The 18,361-nt window shown below is 45.9% G+C and overlaps 1 protein-coding gene across 2 annotated transcripts in view; it reads left to right on the plus strand.

Annotated features, from left to right (window-relative positions):
* milt (trafficking kinesin-binding protein milt) overlaps positions 1–18,361 on the plus strand; it is a 354,950-nt gene that overhangs the window by 135,606 nt on the left and 200,983 nt on the right. For both annotated transcript variants that reach the window (XR_012895561.1, XM_037424365.2), the window contains exons 5-6: positions 5,243–5,321; positions 14,826–14,956. Coding sequence is in view for 1 of the 2 variants with exons in the window: in XM_037424365.2 (XP_037280262.2) it covers positions 5,243–5,321; positions 14,826–14,956 (210 nt within the window). In the remaining variant the exon portion in view is untranslated. The remainder of the gene's footprint in view (positions 1–5,242; positions 5,322–14,825; positions 14,957–18,361) is intronic.

Here is an 18,361-nt window from a genome sequence, read left to right on the forward strand (position 1 = left end):
TGTCGACACAGGAGCTGCCGTTTATGTTTTAAGTGAACTTTTGTGCCGCAAACTGCAGAAAGTGACGACACCCGTTTCTGACCTTTTATTACGAACGGCAAGCTCGCAGCACGTTAAGCCATTGGCGGCGTGCACGGCACGTCTTGTTATCAACGACGCATTCTAAATTGTGGAATTCGTTGTCCTACCAGATGCGTCCGATGACGTGATCCTCGGTAGGGACTTTCTTTCTACACATGATGCGCTCGTTGACTGCGCTGGAGCTCGACGCGCTTTGTCCCCTTTCAGTACCACAGTTGTCGACGTCCCGAGCCCGGTGCCTAAATTGGTTGTCGCTGCTGACGTTATCATTTCTCCGTTCTCTGCCACCCTGGTGTCCGTTTCCTCTGACTCAGTTTGTGATTTGACCACCCCGTTTGCACCGTCTGAAGACTGTGCACGCTGACGGAATCTCATACTCCCACTTGCCGTCGTTACCCTTGTGCATAGTGCTGGTGTGGTTTACGCGTGCAATCCCTTTCTTGCTCGACAACTCTGTTACGCGGTGAATGTGTTGGACATTTAGACAGTTTTGAGGCCATCTTCCCTTTGGATGCAACGTGCGAAAAGACACCGTTGACGATAAATGCCGTCACCTCCGCCGCGGCTACAACCTCCCCTGTCCAAGACATCCTCCCGCGCAGCATCGATAACGTGCTTACGCCAGTCCAGCGCACAAAGGTTGTTCAACTCTTCAACGCTTTCGTGCCTTTTTCGACGTTGGCCAGCCATTACTGGGGCGCATGTCTGCAGTGATTCATCGTATTGACATCGGTCATTATCCTCCCCTGCGACAGCGTCCCTTCCGGGTATCACAGGCCGAACGCCGCGTTATTGGTGACAACGTCGATGACATGCTGAAACGTGGCATGATTCAGGAATGGAACAGTTCCTGGGCCTCTCCTGTCGTGCTGGTGCGGAAAAAAGACGGTTAAATAAGATTTTACGTTGACTACCGCCGCCTAAACAAGATTACACGGAAGGATGTTTATCCCCTACCCCGCATCGACGACGCCCTGGACTGCCTTCAAGGAGCCAAATATTTTTCATCACTGGATTTGCGCTCAGGCTACTGGCAAGTGCTCATGGCTGAAGCCGACCGTCGGAAAGCAGCGTTCGTCACTCCTGACGGTTTATACGAATTTAACGTAAGGCCTTTCGGCCTTTGCAACGTGCCTGCTACCTACGAAAGGATGATGTACGCCATTCTCAGAGGCCTCAAAAGGCAGACCTGTCTATGCTACTTAGATAACATAGTGGTTTTTTCTGCAAATTTCGCCTCTCATGTCGCTCGCCTTTAACAAGTTCTTCGAGTGCCTCACTAACGCCGGCTTGCAGTTAAACCTGAAGGAATGTCATTTTTGCGCCCGTCAGCTTACCATCCTAGGCCACGTCGTCTCCAAAGAAGGAATTTCGCCAGATCCTGCCAAACTTCGAGCGGTTGCTGAATATCCCAAGCCCAGCACTTTAAAGGAACTCCGAAGCTTTATTGGGTTGTGTTCATATTTTCGGAGCTTCATCCGCAATTTCGCCTTCATTATATCCCCCTTGACACAGCTTCTCGCCGGCAGCAACGACCTCTCAGCCTGGAGTGCTGATTGCGATGAGTCATTTACGAAGCTTCGCCTACTCCTCTTGTCTCCTCCAATTCTGCGCCACTATGACCCCAACGCGCCTACAGAAATACACACAGACGCTAGCGGTGTCGGCCTTGGCGCGGTACTCGCCCAGCGAAAACCAGACTTTGGCGAGTACGTTGTAGCATATGCCAGTCGTACCCTCACAAAGGCGGAGTCAAATTACTCAGTCACAGAAAAGGAGTGTTTGGCAATTGTTTGGGCAATCGGTAAATTTCGCACCTATCTCTATGGGCGGCAGTTTGATGTTGTTACCGACCACCACGCACTATGCTGGCTGTCGTCCTTGAAAGACCCGACTGGACGCCTGGCTCACTGGGCTTTACGATTACAGGAGTACAATATACCTGTGATTCATCGCTCTGGACGAAAACACTCGGATGCTGACGCCCTATCTCGATCGCCACTGCCTCCTGACTATGCCGGTTCACCAGCTTCCACTTGTTATTCATCATCTCTGGCCATCACCGACATGCCGGAAGAACAGCGCAAAGATTCCTGGATTGCTTCCCTGCTTGACATTTTGTCCCAACGGGCCCCAAACTCTGCCTCACGCACCCTACGTCCTCAAGTCCAACACTGCGCACTTCGTAAAGGCTTGCTGTATCGTCGCAATTACCTGACCGAAGGCCGCAGGTGACTCCTCGTGATACCCCGTCATTTGCGCGCGGACATTTGCAGTGCCTTCCACGACGACCCTCAGTGTGGTCACGCTGGTTCGTTCAAGACGTACTCGCGTCTTCGCCTGAGGTACTACTGGCGAGGCATGTATCGATACGTTTGCCGGTACATTCAGTCGTGCCCTGCATGCCAACGTCGCAAGGTTCTTACTCACAGCACCGCTGGTCCTTTGCAGCCATTGCCCTGCCCTGCCCGACCATTCGACCGCGTCGGAGTCAATCTCTTCGGTCCACTCCCGACCACCATTGACGACAACCGCTGGATAATAGTCGCCATCGATCACCTCACGCGGTACGCAGAAACATCTGCGCTACCAGCCGCCATCGCGAAAGACGTCGCCTGGTTCCTACTTCGTCATCTCATTCTGCGCCATGGGGCCCCACGGGAATTACTTAGTGACCGTGGCCGCGTCTTCCTCTCAAATGCGATCGAGACTCTGCTCAAAGAATGCCGCATTGTACACCGTACCGCTTCCGCATACCATCCTCAGACTAACGGCATGACGGAACGCTTCAATCGTACCCTTGCCGACATGCTGACGATGTACATGTCGGAAGACCACACAAACTGGGACCGCGTACTTCCTTTTGTCACCTACGCTTACAACTCTGTGTCTCAAACTACCACTGGCTTCTCTTCCTTCTTTCTCCTGTATGGAGTTAACCTTCATGTTCTATGGACACTATTCTGCCGTACCAACCGGACGTTTTTGAGGGCAATCCCATCTCTCAAACTGCTGCTTACGCTGAAGAGTGCCATAAACTGGCTCGCTTGTACACTACGCAAGATCAGTCGCACCGAAAATTCCGCCGTGACACAGCTGCATCTGATGCCCATGACTCCCCGGGAAAGCTGGTTTGGCTTTGGGTCCTGTCCACAACTCCCGGACTTTCCACTAAACTTTTGTCACGGTACCATAGTCCTTACCGCATACTGGAGCAGACATCTCCCGTAAACTACGTCGAGCCGGTCAACCCATCGCCCGATCATCGCTGCCGAAACCGCGAAACAGTTCACGTCACGCAACTTAAACCCTGCTACGACCCACCTATAACGTCTTTTCCTTAAGTCGCCGTCGCCACGATGGCTCCTCTTTGTGCAGGGAGGAAATTGTACCGGTGCACATCGGCGCTAGCTCTGTGCCAGGGAGAGAAAAGACGACGAAGTTTGTGTGTCGCGCTCTCGGCCTCCTGTTTTCTGTGCTGCAGCTGTCTTGCTTGCCCTGGCGAGTTCCTTGCTGAAACTCCTCTGAAGAACACGCTTGTTACACATGATTTGTCAGTGTTGCTCCGGATATGTGATTCAACATTTTTTGTTTATGATGTAACGAATTGCTCTCAATGCTTTTTGGGAAGTCTGCCTTTTTGTAATTACAGATATATTTGGTTGAAGACCGACTAATGGGTACTTGAAAGGTTAGGTCACCATCCTGTGGCCACTCAAACCATCAACAAACATAACCGACTGAGCAGTGTCGGTGTTGGAAACCAAAACTAAATCAAGAATGTCAGCACCACGAGTTAGTGTTGATACCATTTGTGTGAAGTTAGTCAGAATAAGATAAAAAAAATTCCCTATATAAGTGAGACATTGCTGTCATTTTATCTCAGTTAATGTCAGGAAGGTTAAAATCGCCGTAGAAGATGAAAGAAATTTAGCAAATAAGTGCAAGAGCAAGTTCTGTCGCAGCCACGCAGAAAGATATATTAGGTTTAATCAATAAAAAAACATCCCACCCCCCCTCCCACCCCCTACCGTCCAACCCTGTTGAATCTGTATGCGTTAAACACTCCAAACAAAAGTTCGCGTGTGTCTATATGTGCAGTGAACCACGACTCTTTATGTATTGTAGTATCGGCAGAGCTGTGATCTAGAATGGCTTTTGTTGAGTCTTTTTTAGGAAGGTAGCTCCTTTCGTATTCCAGAAGGAACAAAATACTATAGTACACGTGGCTGCGTAGCATCGCAGGATAACGGCGAACAGGTTGGTGGTGAACGCTATGACTTTAGTTCCTTCATAGTATCAGTCACAGAATCGTAAATAAATAACTTGTTGTTCATTAATAGCTTGTCAAAGCGAACCTTTTGCACAAAAAATTTCTTGTGGGTAATTCTGACACCTGCCGAGTAGTGTTCGCAAACTGAAAAAAATGTATCCCTCAACTTTGGCATTGCAGAAAGAACACCAGTTTTGTCTTTCAACCTGGAAAACTTGGCCATAATGGCATGCTCTTTTCCAACCTGGAAGTGTCCCAGTCTGTGCACTGTACGATCTCACTGCTTTCTCACACTCAAGCAACTGCCCCATCGTCACTCAGCGAGCCCAGGGAGCTGGCGCTGCGCTGCCGTGGTCTTTTTTTCCTCACTTCAGTTAACGTAAAAGGGCATCGAATTGCAACCATGCAAACACGGTTCTCATCACAGCCAAGTTCAAGGTGCGCCTATTATGCGTGGAAATAAAAAAATCTTATTTCTCGTCACCAAACTGGGGGTGCTCCTATTATGCGAGTAAATATGGTATGTGAAGGCATTGACACTGGGATAAGGGTAAAAAAAAAAAGAACTGATTTTACGCTAATGAGTTTAAGTTTTTCTGAGTCGTGAATATTTTGGCAATCCTGAGTCTGATGAAGCTCCAAGTGCGGAATAGAGCTGAATTCCTTTATGAGAGACATGCACAGAGCAGTACTTCTGCCTTCCTATAAAAAGGTGTCTTAACGCTTCTTTCAATGAAGGCACATTGATACCTCGGTTACATCAGTGTCTCTTATAAAGACTGTCTATATTTTGAAAGAGTGAGCTGCGCAGACTCACAATTTTTCCAAGATTGAAGAGCCCTTGTGGTGGAAGCCTAATTGTGTGTGTGTGTGTGTGTGTGTGTGCAGTCGCAGAGCCAGCTTAGCCACCTGGAGGAAGAAGAGAAGAAGGAGCTGCAGCTCATTCGGGACTGTGTGAAGCAGCTGTGTAAGTGTGGCGAGGCTTGATCAAGTTCATTCCTTCATTCAGCACTGCTAGCAGTGTGGAAGAGTAACCGATGTCTTTGACAGCATGTTTGTCAACGTGGCCTACCCTGAGAAACAAGAACCAGGGCTACAATGCAAATAAGTGAGAAATGACAAGTGAATGACAAATAGCGAATTACCTGTTAAATAAATTGAAAGAACATACTAGCTGATAATGCAGAGCTTGGTCACAAAAAGTATAGAGCTGGGACACTCAACACAGCCGCCAACGATGGCATTTTATGGGTCATACTTGTGCTCGGAAGACGATGCGACGTGCCGCTAAAGCAGCACACAGGCACGCCAATTATCTGATCGTCAGCGGAATGCGTCATCTTTAGACTTGTGCGAATATTAGAACGCTTCAAATATTTAAAAGAATAGTAGAGTATTCTAATTAATTTTGATTCGAATTTAAATCATTGAAAATTTCAAAGTATTCGCAATGAATGATTAAGTGTATAGTATTAATCTGCATGTGGCCCGTTTTAAAGGTGGTGTCACTGCGGTGTATGGGTGCTAAGCTGTGAAAGCATCTATTTACAGGTAATGAGCTTTGTGGGGAAGCCCCACTCAAATTTCATGGGGCCCTGCAATACTTTTTGAGCATGGGCAGAAAACGCTGCCCGTCGGTAGTCCAGGTTACCAAAAGCACGCGAGCCCAATAATATAGCGTAAAAAACTGCCTGCAATTCAAAATAAATTCTGAAGTTCGGCTAAAGATTGCTCTCTTCTCTTGGCAAGTGACGCCAAAATCTCAAAAATCACTCGTCATAGCCTTTGTATCGGCCATTGGCCGATTTGAGCATGGCGCGCTTGGTGGTTACTGGGGCCGTTGCGGCAGGCCGCCACCTGTCCAGTCATATGTGAGTGATTACGCTGAAAAGCCGCGTATTTGAAGAAAGAAAAAAAAAGAAATAGTACTCAAAGTCATGAGGCACGCGTGACATTTTTTCTTTCCCCGTGCCGACCCTCGCTGCTTATCTTCCAGTGCTTTTGTCGGAATGCGAAGAGATAGTGCAATTGCAATGTGCGACAAATCTTTGCAACTCTGCTCGTACTGGACGGATTCCAAAAATTTTCGCGCTGGAGAATTTATGAGGCAATAAGCTTCTTTAGTGAATCCATTGCATGGCTTTGAAAGTGTTGCAGGGCCCCTTTATATGAACACATCACCCTCAAATTGATTTATTTTTATCCTGAAAAGCTTTTTATGACAGCTTATGTGCTCAAAATACAATAAATTTCAAAATGTGACAAACTTTACAGGCTATCGCTGAAATCCTACCAAAACTCGAATCTTGCTTCTACTTAAAGTTGTTTCGACTTCTTTTGAACGAAAAAAGAAATGGCATTTGCATAGAAGCCCTATTTTAATTAAAAAAAATTTTGTGCAGGTTAGTTAGGTCATGATAAATATGCCCACTTTTCTTTGTATGTACAGTATTTGCTCACATAATCCTCGCACTTTTTTTGCCGGAAAACTAATGCAAAGTTAGGAAGTGCGAGAATTACGCGGGGAAAACATTCCACAAAAACGTACAGAGCGAAAAAGAAAACGAACAAGGCCGCAAATCGGGATTCTCACCCCAGAAACTAACACCAAGCTTTAAAAAGTACTAATTAAAACTTCCCTCAACAAGAAGAGCAGAGTTTCAACACAAGACAATAATTATTTGAGACACAAAAAGTGGAAGCAAATAGTCAAGCTTGTGGACGTTGCGGGCGTAGCGATAACTTTTGTCGCTCAACAGGAGCCCTCAAAAGGTAAGCGTAGGACGTCAGTATTGGGCTGATGGCTATTTAACAGAATCGTCTGCAGTTTCCTTCTGAAGAAATAAAGTTTACCATCAATCCCCTTTTTAGGCACTTGGCAGGCCCAACGCGTCTTGGTGGCTTTCAGCTGACGTCACCAGTAGCGAACACAAAACTCGTAGACTCTGAAGGGCCTACCGGTGGCCCTGTTGCTGTTGTTTAGTGCATGACCTATAATTTGCAACTTGAAAGCAGCCGTGTAGCTTTAGTATCACCTCATAACGTGACAAGATTACCGACATAACATACAAAACACGCTGCAACGCGCACTGGCCACTTCGGCTTGTCTTGGATTGGATTTAATCTCTCTGCAATAGTGCGCTTGATGGTTAAGAGATGGTGCCAGATGGCGCGCGCTATCATCATCAGTGGTTGAAATGAGCAAACAGGAATTTTGCGGCAGTTTTCGGGGGTACGATAATTACTCAAGGAAAAAAAGAAATCGTATTTTTTAAGGGCGAAGTTGGGGGGGGTGCGAGAATTATGCGACTAAATACGGTAATATGGACTATTTGAATTCAATTACAAATTATTCAACCAAAAACACTATTAGCATCGACTTTGCTTGGAATCTATAATCCACTATCCGCACAAGACATCTAAATTCGACAAAGACATCTTTTTACGCGAATAATAAAGTGTTCTTGTGTTAGTGGCAGAATAATCTCGACCACTCGGGTTGTGTGCACGGTCTTATCTGAATAGTCTAGAATGATAGAGAAATTTTTCAAACACAATGGTGCAGCCTTTTTTGTGCGGTGGTAACGGTTTTTGCAGTTAGTAGGGTTTTTTTGTTATCTGCTCCAGAGAAAAAGGGTGCTTGTAGATGAAAGGACAATTAAAAATTATTTACGAGTAAAACTAAACTTTTAAAAAAGCACATTTAAAAGCTAAAGATATGTCCATTTGGTTGCTCAGTATGGTCAGTTGCTGTGGCTTTTTTGCGGAGGCAACAGCGGTTGTGGTATGTCGGAGGAGGATGCCGGAACAGTGTCTAAGGAGGTACTATGGTCAGCTAGCTCTCTTGGTGCTTTTTTTTTTTGGTTACACCCGCACGATTGTCAAAACCAGAAAGACGATCGGGATATTCGTCAGGAACTTTCTGCTTGTTTGGGGGAACTGAAAAATCTTTTTTTGCAGCCAAGATCATGCTGTGACTCCTTGTTTTTGTTGGGGCCCAACGGTTTCGCAAGTGGTCTAGCTGACTCTTAGGGGGCTACTGTTGCAAAGTTCAGAGCGAGTTTCTTCGAGATCGCTATTTCACCGGGAGGCAGTGGGAATAGTGGCGAGACAACTTTTTTGTGTTCATCCCGAGAAACTTTTTAACGGAACGTCTGCGTGTTGGACACATTGTGCCCCATCCTGTACATCTGGTGTCGTCCAGATGGCTGACTCTTGTAGACACGGTAGCCACTGCATTCTTGGTCTCATTCACAGCAAAGTAACCATCTGAGCACGTGGGCGATGGATGCACTTGAAGTCACGTATGAATTGGCTCGCGTTGATCTCCGCACACATTAGTAATTATGGGCTTGGATTCATATTGTTTTTGGACTGACAGAATGCTGTGTACGAGTGGATCCAGCATGTCCAGGCCACTGAGGGAAGTTGGGCCCCGTTTCACCAGGCCATCTAAAGGGAATGTGGTCCGGTGTCTCGTCATGGTGATGCTGTGTCTAACACAGCATCATAGCCCTATGAGAGTCTGGTGTCGCTTGCTATTAATAAGATGTACTGTGCAGTAGCAGCCTCAAGGTGGTGTCCCAAGAGAGTCCATCCTCGGTGGTGGTGAGGCTGGAATGGGTGGTGAGGCTGGAATGGGTGGTGGCAGTGAGGTCGTAGTCAATCCCTCCAAAGGCAGTGATGAGCCTGGTGCTCCAGACCACCCAGGACTGCTGCCTCGTGCCTTCATACCTACGCCATGCTGAGGCAACATTTCGAAGGCAGTCAATGGCTATGCACCACTTCTGTTGGTCCGTTCAAACCTGGCGAGCTCCAAAAGCATTGATGTCCACTTCTCAGTTGTTGTCATCAATGTGAAAGCCGTTGAATTCCAGTGTTTGGCAGGTCGCTGACGATGATGAGATGCAGGCAAAAATCCAGAGAGCACTGACGCGAAGCAGTCCAGCTGGTGTGAGAGCTGCATGAGGGTACACGGGAACTGTTCTGAATAATTAGACGTAGACACTGACCACAATGGGAAAATAAAAAATGAAAAAAAAAATAATATGTTTCCGCACCGAGATCAAGAGCTTTGTTCACAATGAAAGCTAAGCATTTAGATAGGCACCTGGCCTAATTGTGTATGCAGGAGGCAAATTGCCGCTTGTGTGGTTGAGCGCGTTTTTTTTTGTTTTTAATGTTCCTGATTCTAGATACAATCTAGAACTCCCTGGTCCGGTCTGTCGCATGATTTAAAGCTTGTGCATACCCAGCGAGGGTGTTTATTGACACCTTTTCATTTTTTACACCATTATTGTGCTGCTTGAGTGAACACGCAATGTTCCCATATTCACCCATATGCACATAAATGCAATTCGCATGCGGAACCTCATACACAACACCAGGAAAGCACTCTTATCGTAATTTGTCTTTCACATTGATGAGAGTGTGTTTTAGCTTGTGCGTGGATACATAAGCTATGTGTCGTACCTTTTCAGAACACCGCCCAAAGTCTCACTCATGCCAGGCACATAGAATTTACTGGATCGATTCGAGCATTGTGGCGGGCCGGTGGAAGGCTGCTTCAACTTGCATTCTCTGGCTAGCCGCTTCCTGACAGTTCACTGCACACATGTCATTGCATAGGTCAACAGTTCACCTATGCTCTGACATCAGTACATGTGCCAGGAAGCAACTCCACGGGATGTCATGGGAACGTCATGTGGATGAAGGGAGCAGACCGTCAGTCCAAGGTGAAACTGTTTATTTGGTGGGACTTGCGGCCAGTGAATGGAAAGTCAGAGTACATCTATACGTACTGGTACTGATAGCGGTGAACAGAGTGTTGGCCGTCAATGAACTGATTCGCAGCAGTACACATCGGCATGTATACACGCGGCGTGGAATATTTGAGCATTATCGCTGATGGCCAAGTTTGTTCCAGAATAAACTCTAATAAGGAAAGGAGAATTGACAACCACCACCTACAGGTTGCGGGACCAAATCCCGGCTGCGACGGCTGCATTTTCGATCGAGGCGGAAATGCTGTAAGCCCGTGTGCTCAGATTCGGGCGCACGATAAAGAACCCCAGGTGGTCGAAATTTCTGGAGCCCTCCACTACGGCGTCTCCTATAATCATATGGCGGTTTTGGGACGTTAAACCTCACATATCAATCAATCAATTGAAATGTTCAATAACTTAAATTCAGATCGAAGCAAATTCAAATATTCTACTATTTGTTCAAATATTCGCAAAAGCCTAGAAAATTGACAGCCACCCATTTGTAGCACAAAGTCGCCATAAAATCCATATGGATTTCTCAGAAAGAAAAGCCTCTTAGTGTCCTCCTAGTCCGGCGATGGATTTTGCTACACATGGGTGGTTGTCAACTGCATCATTTGTCAACTGCACCGGCAACTGCATCGGTCTGGTGGTCGCGACCAATGGCAGTGCGGGAGCGTGACAATGGGCACCACTAGTGGGCGCTCGTCGCAAGCTTTTTTCTCGCCGCTCCGATAGCCTTGATCGTCCTTGCATTTGGGCATGTCGTCGTTGTTGCGGCATGGAAAACGTTGGATAAGCTGTTTCTGATGTGAAATAAACTCATGATTGAATAAATCGATGCTTGAAGTGTACTATTTCTGCAAGGCAACGTCTGTTTCCGAACCACCAACGAGATATTGAGCCGTGATGGAAGGCCATTTCGCAGGTAAACAAACAGGGGCACTGGCTGTCTCGGCGAACCGGCCAGCTTCGTTCCCACCTTTGCTCTTTAGATCGAGGCCATTGACAAAACTAGTTGTGCGGGTAAAGCATTATATATAAGTGTACAAGTTTTTATCGTGTTGGCAAAAAGAAGCGCTCGACAATGAGCTCATGTTGAAAAGCGAGCGGCGCTACCGAGAATGTCAGCCTTGCTAGATCTACGCTCGGAGTCAAGAATGAATGTTGGCTGTCGCGATGTTTGTCGCTCGCAAAGGCATAGCTTTGTTAGCAATGTTATTAGGCAACAAACCATGACTGTGTGTCGTTGTTTATTTTGTAAGAAGATATGATGTCTTCTGAGTGTGCAAGCTGAGATGCCGTACGTGAGTGGAGCCTGAGCGCTGATGGCTTGTTCGCCCCATGTGTCGTGAATCGGAGTACGCCGCGTTTGCACCCCGTATTGGATGCTGAATCGCACTGTGTCCAGCACTTAGTCCTCACCATGTCAACCGTGTGTGTCGTCAGACAGACGCACAACTTATCAAAGTGCAAACAACGTTCGTTCTCACAAGCTGCCCAGCGGCCCACAGCGCTGAGCATTGCTTCGAGCTATCAACCACAATGTCACCCAACATTATGGGCATACAAAGTGGAAACTCGTGTTCGGGGCTTCCTCAAGCAAAGGTTCTGCCACGTGGTCTCGATAAGAGTGCTTGCAGGGTGCAGGCTTCTTCGCCGTCGTCACCACTGCTGCTGTTTTGTTCTTAAACCGACTCCCCTCAAGCAGACGACGCTGTAGTTCGGGAAAGTCGGGTGGTGGTGATGGCGCCAAACACTATGATGTTACGAACCATGGTCAACTAAGGCTCAAGAACATCGCTGCGTCACCATGTTTTGTCGACAACAGAGAGACTTCATTGGCTGTCTTAAAGTGGCGTCAGCTACATAGTTTACGGGAACGTGAGCTGGGAAACCGAAATAGCGTCTTCGTATGTATTCATTGAGCACAGACGATCAAATGAGTCGAGGTATAGTATTGAATAGACTGCCAGGATTCTGAAAACACACGTAGTTTAAAATTTTTAGTACATGTTTCACAACCCCTTTAATCAGCATGTAAGCTTTTGTAAAGGTGGTTTCACTGCCGTTTAGGAGTGCTAAGCCGTAAAAGCACCTGTTCAGGGGAAATTCGCTTTCCCGCGAAACCTTACTTCAAATTTAAAAGGGCCGTGCAACACTTTTTGAGTTTGGTCAGAAAACGTGAGCCTAATATTATGGCGCAGCGCACGGCCCAAAAGTCACAACAAATCCTCAAATTCAGCTAAAAATTGCTCTCTTCTTTGTGCAAATGATGCTGTTAATTTAAAGGGACCCTTTAAATGAACGTATTACCGTCAAATTAATCATCATTCATTGAAGCTTGTTATGTTGGCTTATATGCACTAAGTATAATAAATTTTAATATGTTACGTATTTGACAGGTTATCACTTACATCCTCCAAAAGTCAAATCCTGCTACTACTCAAAGTTCTTTCGACTTTCTTTGAACGAAAAAAAAAAAGCATTTCCATAGAGGCCTTACTTCAATTTATTTTTGAAGTATTGTGCAGGTTAAGTTTTGATAAATATGTCCATTTTCTGTATATGCCATACATACTATTCGATTTCAATTCGAAATTATTCGGCCAAAATCACTATTCGCTTCAAATGCGCTTCGAACTTATAATCCACTATTCGCACAAGCCTACAATTTTCTCTTTCTTCACTTTTTTGCCACCTTGCAAGTCGCTTAAGAACTGATTTGCATAAATTCGGCTGTTCCCGTTTATGCACTCAAGCCGAACAGATGATCGGGAAACTATGTAGAATGGTCTCAGACATTCTATTGAAGTTTGCACAACGCAGTAACTATTCGTGCATTGGAGCAGAAACATAAAACATAGAAAAGTGGGTGTGTGGCAGTATGCGCAAACTCCTGAAAGGAGACAATTGGGCCAGTTCGTGATTCCTAATAGAGGTATATTGTGATGAGTCAATAGTCTGTGCTTGTCCTTGTCTGCTTGCCGTCCATGTTTTCTACCGTGCAATACACATCAATCTAGAGGAGATTCACACTTCCCATAACCTCTGCCTTCGGATGCCCATCATCTCTCCAGTTTTTCGCACACACGAATACTCTCTGCTCTCTCACTTTCTCTTCGTGGTACAGCATGCGGGGTGGAGTGGTATTTTGTTGCACTTGGACCTAATGCAGACCACCATGGGGACAAAGATGGTTGATTTTTCTATTGTAGTGTTGCTATAATGTATTGTAATTGAATTTCAGCCATAACATTTAGACACAGAGGTACAGTGTTGTGAAGAGAGTAGGCATCATGAAAGAAGTTAGGTGTACAAATGGTGTGGCAACCTTGTTACTCATCGTAACGAAAGATCATCGCAAGTCCAGACTTAGCAAGCCATAGGTCTGTGTCTATCGTCGCCTGCTCACATATAGCGCACCGCTACACGCGCGCTCAACTAGCAAAGTGTTTATCGCAGCCTGGCACAACAGACAGTGTTCAATCTAACAAAAACACTCAAACACTATTGCCTTTAGCGGCACCCAAAACACAGTACAACATCCGCTCCCGGGACGTGGTCATAACCAAAAGGGGAAGCCGTGAGCACATCGTAGCTGGAAATGGCGAGTTTTGATACACCACTCGGAAAGTGGTGTCTTGTGGCTGAGCTGCGCACCCTGGCCAGAAGAGTTCGGGCAAACCTTGTATGAATAGGCCTCCGGCAAGTGCGGCTTTGTGAAGAATGACCACGTTAAGCTTTAGGCACCACTGTTTGACCTATCGTATGGAACCAAAGCCAGCACAAAAGTAAACATGCCCACTTAGGATGCCTAGGCACCCAGGCTGGCTACAGTGTGGCAATTCCCAAAGGGGACACACATAGAGAAAGGATGCGTGCTTGCCGTGTGCAGCCCGAGGAAAAGAAAGAGCCTTCTTGTCGCACATGTTACTTGCCGACTCTTAACAACCCGAGAACATCTATATTGTTACACGCCGTTGCCAGAACATGTGAGAAAGAACGGGAGCAGTCATATGGCGAAAATGCCCGCGAAATGGTTAAGGATGCTCCTCAGATCCCCACAATGGGTCACTAGGAAAGAGGCAACACAATTGTCCGCCATGAACTGAAGAAAGTTGAAGCTTACCTGTACACTTGCAGGTATGGATCTGTCAACCTTGGGATTCTCTATGAAACATCAAGAATTTTGTTTTTAAGAATATGCAGTAGCCTGGTTAACTTTGCGACCTAACAGTAAAGCCAGCAGGGAGGTCATGCAATGCGTAGGTCTCAGGCACTTTCAGCCAGTTGTCATGTTGAGAACAGGGGCACCTATATTACCAAGTTTTAGGTGCATTTTATATTGATCTGACTTGTGCTGTGTTCTGAAACATAATTTTGTTTGCGCTACTGAGAATTCTTGTTATGGGGGCTATTCTGACAAATGGCAGCTTTCAATCTGTTTTCTATGCTTGTAAAATATGCAAGATAAAATTTCTGGGTGTAAAAGTGTTGGGCAAGCATGGCGGAGGTAACTGGAAGGGCTTTAGTTCTGCGAGGGGCTTGCAATGATGAACCAGTTTTCCAGAACTGGTTGTGAAGTTTTTTCATTGAAAGTTGTATAAGCCTTGAATGAATGGCCCTGCAACTATGGTTAGGTTTTGGCAGTCTGCATTGTTATGCCACAATTTCATTGCTAATGAATGTCCTCTCTCCTCCAGCGGATGTGACGAAAGAGTCCAGCCACCTCCAGGAGGAACTGTGTCGACGAACAGAGGTGAACTTGCGTCAGCAGCAGGAGATCCTGACCCTGAATTCACAGCTGAGTGACATGCAGCGATATGCCCACTTGGTGCGTACTCTTTGGCTGAAATGCTCAGGAGGGCAGGAACACTGGAGCAGGTGTTTTGGCTATTTGCGATTTTATTACAATGTTGCATGAACTGAGCAATGAATGTTGAAAAAGTAGCAATGGCTCTAAAGGGGTCATCAATACGCATGGGGTGCTATCAAATTCACATTTAATGAGTCGGAACAGGATTACTTCGGAGAGTTCGGCCAGTGGGTACCATATTTACTTGTGTTATTTGAGTTAGTTCTAGGCTAACCAATTAGTTAACAAGCTAATTCTCTGCTAATTAACTCACGAATTAAGCAAGGTAAGTACATGAGATTCGTTGGAGTCGCACTCTAGGATGAATTGGCGGCGTGCAGTAAAGAAGACGATGTCAGTGCTGTCACCCCGTGTAAACATTCTTCGTAGGATGGGGGAACAAGCTGAGGGAGCCACCCAACATTAATGATAACGTTACAGGCGGCAGTAATTGTGAATTGTGTGCTCTTCTGATTGCCTCGGATCTCTCCAAGTGAGTCGCAGTGCGAACTGTTGAAAACACTTCATCGTAAAGGCCTTAGAGTGGCTTTGGAAGTGTCAATGTTTGCAGTGACCATAAAGGTGCTTAATTTCACCGTTATGTCTTCTCACCTCTCGACTGCTGACACAGCTTTGCCGGCTTAGCGAATCGAACCCAGGACGAACACTACTCAGTCGCCTTCGGCGATGCACAATATCACGAGCTTTCGTGGCCCTCTACACCCTTTGCCATCTTGGCGTCGAATTTCCCAAACAAAGACCACTTCGACAAGACCCACCTTGGTCACATGAGGATGTCTACTGTTAAGGGACGATTCCTCGGATGCACAGCAAGCATTCCACACCCACAGCAGATGTACAATCTTCGGTACTTGAATACATTGAAGAAAAGTACGCCGATCATTTTAAGTTTTCACCTATAGATCGGTCGACATAGAGCGCAGAGCAAGCGTTGCAGTGTTTGTGATCTCGTCTCTAAAGGCGTCCTGGGAAGTGCAACTCTAGTGTGTTGTTTCATCGACAGCATGTGAAAGTGTGGCAATTCAGGCAACTCTGAAGAAGCTGAAGTTTTGCAGACAGAAACAAATCGGGCTGTTTTCGGACAGTAAGCCTGCTTTGCAGTGGCTAGAACATGGATTGGTTTTGGATCAGTGCACGCAAAAATCACTGCAAATCCTTAAAGATCTGCATGGCATTGGTCTAAAATTTAGGGTGCATTAATTTACGATGAAGCTTGCATAAATGACCGCCTATTTTTCTGGGACAGTGAATGAAATCACATCGTTGAGGCTGAAAAAAACGAAGAAGCAAGACGCGCAAAACGCCACACTTGAAACCATCCGCGTTGACACTTTTGAATGTGAATTGTCCCAGCATTATCAACAAAACTTATGAACTCAAAGCTGTCCTACTGTCTTATCAACCTGATATCGTAGCGCTCACTGAAACGTGGATGCATTCTGGTATCCCAGACCACAAGATAGTACCACCGGGCATAGAGTTTCCTAAAATTAACCAGAGGGGACTCTGGCGCTGCGATCGTTCAGCGACTATGGAAATCATAGGTGGTACACGAATTTGCCCAGTCTTCGTACCTGGGGACGGCGAATCGAACTTACGGGTTAATTTATTGCTGCGTTTTAGTTTCATTTTAAAAGAACGAACCCTTTTGAACTTTGTGACCTAATTCGAAATAATAGCCTAAAATAATAAGGTGGTGAAGTGCAACTGCTGAACATCTGCTGATTTTCGTTTCATGAGAAAACAGCTCCAAGCCACACAAACACACACAGAGCTAGAAGCAGGCCAGAAGTACAAATATTAGACAAATTTGTGTACTACCCGTCATTCCCATGCTCGCTGCAGCACCATGCGTTGCAGCTTCCATAGACACCAGCGCCAGGATTCCCTCCAGTGTATATTAGGTAACTGTATATGCCACCGGGGTATGCGATTCTGCGCAAGGACAGGAAAACAAGAGGAGGAGGAGTAGCCCTATCAATTTGGCACGATATTCCATACACAGCTATGCCCGTGGCCTCTGACACCGAAGCAGTATGGTGTAATGCCTACGTCAAAAATTAAATAACCTACAGTGGTGTCGTTTACAGACCGTCTGATGCTGAAGTTTCATTTTTAGAAGCACTTCACGATTATATGCTTACACACGCTCCTTACGGGATAAAAATTGCTATAGCAGGTGATTTTAACGTGCTTGAAGTGAAATGGGACTCGCTGAACCTGGCGTTGAAGACTGGCAATGTGCTTGCTGATATCATGTTCACATTTAACCTTACACAAGCTGTTACAGCTCCTACCGATAACGAAGGCTCTTCCGCTTCTATTATAAATCTTGGTTTTATATGTGATCACTTTTTAAATTACCCTGTCAACGTAGAGACATTAGAAGGCTTATCTGATCATAAAATATCTCGTGTTGTTTGCAATATCTCAGCGCTATTCATATAGAAGCTACAACGAAACAGGTGCTTGCATTTAAAAAAGCGGACAACGCTGCCATCACGACATACCTTGCTCACGAACTTTCTAACTTTTTGGAACTCTACTGAAGTGAACACTAAATGGTAAATATGATATGGTTAACATTGTTAGGAATTGCATGGAGAACTTTGTTCCAACGGTTACAAAAACATCAGAAAGCACAATCTATGGATCACGGGCGACATAATTTATACGAAGCGTAAATTAAAAAAAGCTTAGAAAGTTCACCCACGCAGTAGTATTGTGTCGGAAATCTTGGCACTGTCAAGGTCCCTTAAAGAGCCACTCACCAGGCCCCATACCAAATTTTAGTTAAACCATGAAAATTGTTGGGTGTCCGATGAGGAGCATTTTTCCACAAAAAATTTTTTGAATTGGTTCATTACGAGCTGCGAAAACTTTTTTGTAGCAGTGCAAAACGAGGATGAGAAGAGGCGAGCTCGACATCCTTGCCGCTCCTCCACGTAGCCTTCGCGAGCTGAATCTCTTCCCTACCCTTTCCGGCATCTGACCAAAAGGTCACGTGCGCATGACGTGACCGAACAAGCCCAACCCCCGTGCGCGCGAGCAGCATGTCTTTTTTTTTTTTTTTTTTTTCGAACAGCATTGTTTTGAAGTCTACTGCCTGTTTCTGCTGGATGGTTCGGAAACGCTGGCTTAGACGCGGTAGAATAAATGAGCACAATGTGTGCGCAAACGCGTAGGAGCGTTTCACGGTTGTCATCCGCTCGATGCACTAACCGCGTGCACACGAACGCTTGCAAAACGCCGGCACATTATAGCCCCGCGTCTTGTTGTGTTTCACAGGAAAAAAGAAAAAAGAATGCTCACATTCCTCATTGCGTCTCACTATTTATCTAGAGATTTATTAATCTCTTCAAG

This window comes from Rhipicephalus microplus, chromosome 5, assembly GCF_043290135.1.
Source record: "Rhipicephalus microplus isolate Deutch F79 chromosome 5, USDA_Rmic, whole genome shotgun sequence".
Lineage (NCBI taxonomy): Eukaryota > Metazoa > Arthropoda > Arachnida > Ixodida > Ixodidae > Rhipicephalus > Rhipicephalus microplus.